The sequence below is a fragment of the Lolium rigidum genome, chromosome 6 (assembly GCF_022539505.1).
Source record: "Lolium rigidum isolate FL_2022 chromosome 6, APGP_CSIRO_Lrig_0.1, whole genome shotgun sequence".
Lineage (NCBI taxonomy): Eukaryota > Viridiplantae > Streptophyta > Magnoliopsida > Poales > Poaceae > Lolium > Lolium rigidum.
In genome coordinates this window covers 167,077,160-167,081,624 of record NC_061513.1, presented here as the reverse complement: position 1 = coordinate 167,081,624, position 4,465 = coordinate 167,077,160, and the positions used below count along the sequence as shown (strand labels likewise).

Below are 4,465 nucleotides of genomic sequence, written 5' to 3'. Positions count from 1 at the left end.
ACATAGCTTTTTTTTTTATTTGAAAATGTTATTTAGGGTTTCAAAAAAAGTCTGAAAAAGAATCTTGATGTAGATAATGTTTTGATTTACATTTCTAAAAAAATCAACTTAAAATACCTTATATTGTGGGCTGCACAAAAATGATAAAATCGGACAATTTTTGAGGTTCTAAAATCTTGCATTGTTCATATGTTTGATTTGTCATTTTTGTGCATCCCACAATATAATGTACTTAGAGCTGAAATTTTACAGAATAGTAGACCACAACATTGTTGACATTTAGATTTATTTTCAGATTTTTCTGAAACTTTAAAGTGCTGATTTTAATTTTTTTAAAAACCGAGCTACATGTAGCTCGGTCTACACCAGGCCTTATATGTCAGAAGCCTTGCAAGCACTCTATGTTGGCATAGCAAATTCTCCGAAAACAATCAGCAAAAGTATAAAATTCTGACAATGGCACACTTTTGTTTGCATTTTGATGGAAATGTTACACCATGTCATTACAGGTAGGTAGCTCTAGCCTTCCACCTGCGATGGTCAGCATGCATACTAAGGATGGCAATGGGCATGGTATGGGCAGGGTAGAGCAATACCATACCCATACCCGTATAGTCGATGGGCAGGGTTAAATTGTACATAAGTTTCTCGCAATTTTATATTTATCATTATGTCAACTCGATAACATGTAGTTGAGTACATAACAATTAAAAAAATATAAAAATCTCATTCTCATATAGTAACTCATAAGTCAATAAAAATAGACGTGTAATATAAGAAATTGACAATAAATGGGCAGGGTATGGGTATACCCACGGGTACAAAGCAATACCCGTGCCCTATACCCGCGGGTAAAATTGCCATCCTTAATGCACACATGTGATTCACCGAATTCCGCATACCACGAACCTTGAGACACCTCTGAACTTGTACTGAAAACCTCAAGATGATCAACTGAAGTCCAGGAGCCAATCAGCTGTCATTCACACACCTACAGTTGCTAGCTCGCCTGCCAGAGATCCAGGGTAGCAACTCTAGGCGTAGGGTGGAGGTCCCTGATCTTTGCTGGAGTTCAGGAACACTGCCGATAAAAGAGTAACATTTGGCAACAAATAATGACTACATCCATCCATGCTTCAACAAGATACCATCATGATTCTTTGAAAAAATCAGCACAAATTATACCATGACAAATAAGCTGACACTGTAGTGTTTCATGGCATCCTGGCCTAATACTCAGCTTCTGTTTTTATTTCAAATCGTCATGGGGCAGCAAAATTCGGGATTTCAAACAAGAAATCTCTTTTTTTACGACACCCGATACAGTACTTGTAACTGGCAAACTGTAGCAAGGCCTCACGAGAGTCAAGTGACACACATCCAGCAGTTAACCACTTCCATCGAGTTGGCCATGGGATAGAAGGTGCGACATGTATTGCTGGAAAAAAGAAGTAAATATCGATATAAAACTTACAAATTAGGTGGGGAAATTAATCCATACAAAGGAGCATAGCTGTTTCGTAGTGCATATTTGCAAGTATTAAGAAACTCACAGCATGGTAAGCATATGGTGGTTTGCCTTGCCGGTCAAAGTGCTTTGCCATGATGGAGAACTCTATTGGACCCCAGTCGTCTATTTCAAAACAATTACCTAATGCAGCCTTGTAAAGCTGCAAACCACCAAAAGATGTCAGATATCACCTCTCTGAAGCAAGTGAGCAATTGACATGCTAAAACAAATGAAAATTTATTTACATCTGCTTACTCCTAAGGTAAAATATAAATTCTCATAGCATAAACACAAAACGTCTGTTCGGTTTCCCTACCTTTGCAGTGTCAGTTAGTAGCTCAGTTCCAGAAGGGTAGGAGGCGTAATACTGATCAGCCCTCGAAATGCCAGCCCTTGTCCTACAGTAAGCTCAGAGAGAGAAGAATATTGGCAGGTAAGATCAATAATTGGCAACGTTTACAACTAAGAAAAAAGGACTAATTCAGCATTGACATACGTATTGCTTGTGTAAGCATAGGTAACGAGGGTAGTGAAGGAATAGAATCCAGCATAGGACGCCAGGCGCCTAAACTTCTGAATCTTTAAGATCTCTTTGCACTGATATAGAATATCCATCTCACCGAAGCTTGACGATGGTGTTTAAAAATAGATAAATCAAGTGAGATTAACACAATTCAACAGTCAGCACTGATGCAGCCATGAGCAAACAAAACATTATCTTATATTGCTATTGGAAATTAAATATTCCTTGGTGATTGCTGATGCCACTAACATAACCAGCTGCCATAGACGCAAAAAGGGAAAAGGCAACACTTCTGCATCTATATGGGCTTGACAGATTAAACAAGTAATTACACAGAAACTTCTGCATCTATATAGGCACGAACAAAAAGACAGGGAGAATGCCAACACAGAAACTTCTTAATCCATATAGGCACGAACAAAATACCTAGAGACAAAAAGAGAATGCCTAAATTGTAATATACATATAAACATCACATGCTTAGAGTCAGTACTGCAGTGGTGGAAACACACTTAAAAACAGATAAATCAAGTGGCGACAAACACAGTTGAACAGAGTCGGCACTGATGCAGACATCAGCAAACAAATCATTATCCTACATTGCATCTGGATATTACAAATTTCTAGGTTATTGCTGATGCCACTAACGTAGCCATCTGCCACAGACGCTAAAAGGGAAAGGCAAACACTTGTTAATCTATATAGTCTTGATAGGTTAAACGAGTATTGACACAGAACTTTCTGCATCTCTTTAGGCATGAACAAAATACCTGGAGACAAGGGGAATGCCTAAGTTCTAATTATACAGAAACATCAAATGCTTAGAGGCAGTGCTGCAGTGGTGAAAAGTGGAAACACAGTTACATTTCCAGGTTCTACATCATTCTACCAACATTTAAGAAACAAAAGGGTCAAAACATAGGGCCTGATATGAACATTGTGCCCCTTCGTCTGTTCCCAACAGGCCCAGCTCAGCTACATGTTTTCCTTTTGGACTGATCCAACACATGGCAAGGTTGGAATTATCCCTCAAATATAGAGGTTTTGACACACGGGTTTCTAAGAAGTTCTGCTTTTACTGAAATGTGCCAAAGCCCATCAATAATCAAAACTGTGACAACTGGGTTGACGGCTTGAAAACAAAAACAAAAAGGGGATTGAGATGGAACTCACGGTGCTCAGGTCGGGCAGCGAGCTTCAAGAGGAGAATTTCTTGAGTGCTGGATTGGTGTGCCGCCGCCACTCCCGCGGGCACGCGGTCGCCTGATGCCGGAGACAAGAGGACCTGGCGCCGGCCGCGGGTTGCCGCCGTCCGCCAAAAGGTCACGAGGTACCAGGTCGCCGAGAGCTCCTTCCTTCCTTGCGCACGACACTCGCCGCCGTCAAGAGAAGCAAGACGCGTCACGCCGGCCGCACCTCGCCGTCGGTCGTCGCCGCTTCGACCTCCAAGCGTCGGGAAGTTAGGGATTTGGAAGCGTCCTGATGTTTCCCGTAGTGTTGGCCCATTTGTTTGGGCCATATATGGGCCAGCGAATGTATCCGCAATTCTATTTGCGAGTAACGATTTCCCTATCTTCCGTGTTGCGTCACTCCGGATCCCAGTATTGACCGGTCTTTGAAAAAAATTACGAAACGGTAAATCTTGAAAGTTGAAACTTGAAACTTGCACTCCTTGCCATTTGATACATTGAAGTGGGAACAAAAGAATTCACGAACTTGTCAACAGAAGGAATCATTTGCTTCTTCAGCTACCTGATCTACCAGCCTCTCTCCCCCATCTGACCTAACCTCTCTCCCCCGAGGCGGCGGCGTCGCCCGCCGTCCCTGGGGAGTTCCCCTCCACACCGCCCTCCTCCCCTCCCCTACAGGCCCCCCTCCTCCGCCGCCGTCGCCGAGGACGCCGCGGGGCAAAGCCCCTGTGGTGAGGCGGCGGTGGCGGCTCGGTGCTCCGTCGGCAGAGCGCAGCGCGGCCTGCGGGAGCGTGTGGGGGCGGCGGCCTACACCCTCCTCCTCCTCCGTCGACTGAACGCAGCGGGATGGCGGTGGCCGACGGATCTCCGGCGGCCGGCGGCGGATGTTGGCTGCGGTGTGGTCGAATCTGGGCCCGTGGTTCGGATCGCGATCCATCGTGGCTGCGTCTCGTCAATGGCACGAGGAGGCTTCGCTGGGTCTTCTTCGCGGCTTGAGGACGTCCGGGTCTTCGGCCCGGGCATGGTGGTGGTGGCTGACTTCATCCACCGAAGGCAGTCGGCCAGGCTGGCTGTGTTGGATTTTTGATCCCACTTTCAGCGCCGGCAGCGAGACGGGGAGGCACAGTAGCCGGTGAAAACCGAGCGGACTCCGGTCATGGCGGCGTCTGCGCCGTTATCTTGTTGAAGGCATCATCAAGCAACTATCGCTAACCTTCTCGTTCCAGTGGCGAGATGGAGGAG

General features: G+C 45.2%; 1 protein-coding gene across 2 annotated transcripts; it reads right to left on the bottom strand.

The window, feature by feature from the left end:
• Window positions 1-892: 892 nt before the first annotated feature.
• LOC124666873 lies at window positions 893-3,472 on the bottom strand. Of its 2 annotated transcripts, XM_047204198.1 has the most exons (5): window positions 3,207-3,472; window positions 2,007-2,135; window positions 1,827-1,908; window positions 1,554-1,670; window positions 893-1,438 (listed from the first exon to the last, which is right to left on the bottom strand). In XM_047204198.1, exons 2-5 carry the CDS (start codon window positions 2,123-2,125, stop codon window positions 1,388-1,390), a joined length of 369 nt encoding a protein of 122 aa, XP_047060154.1. In that variant the 5' UTR covers window positions 2,126-2,135; window positions 3,207-3,472; the 3' UTR covers window positions 893-1,387. The 2 variants fall into 2 exon arrangements, with proteins under 2 accessions (XP_047060154.1, XP_047060155.1); XM_047204199.1 differs by lacking the exon at window positions 3,207-3,472 and having other exon boundaries at window positions 2,007-2,142.
• Window positions 3,473-4,465: the final 993 nt, after the last annotated feature.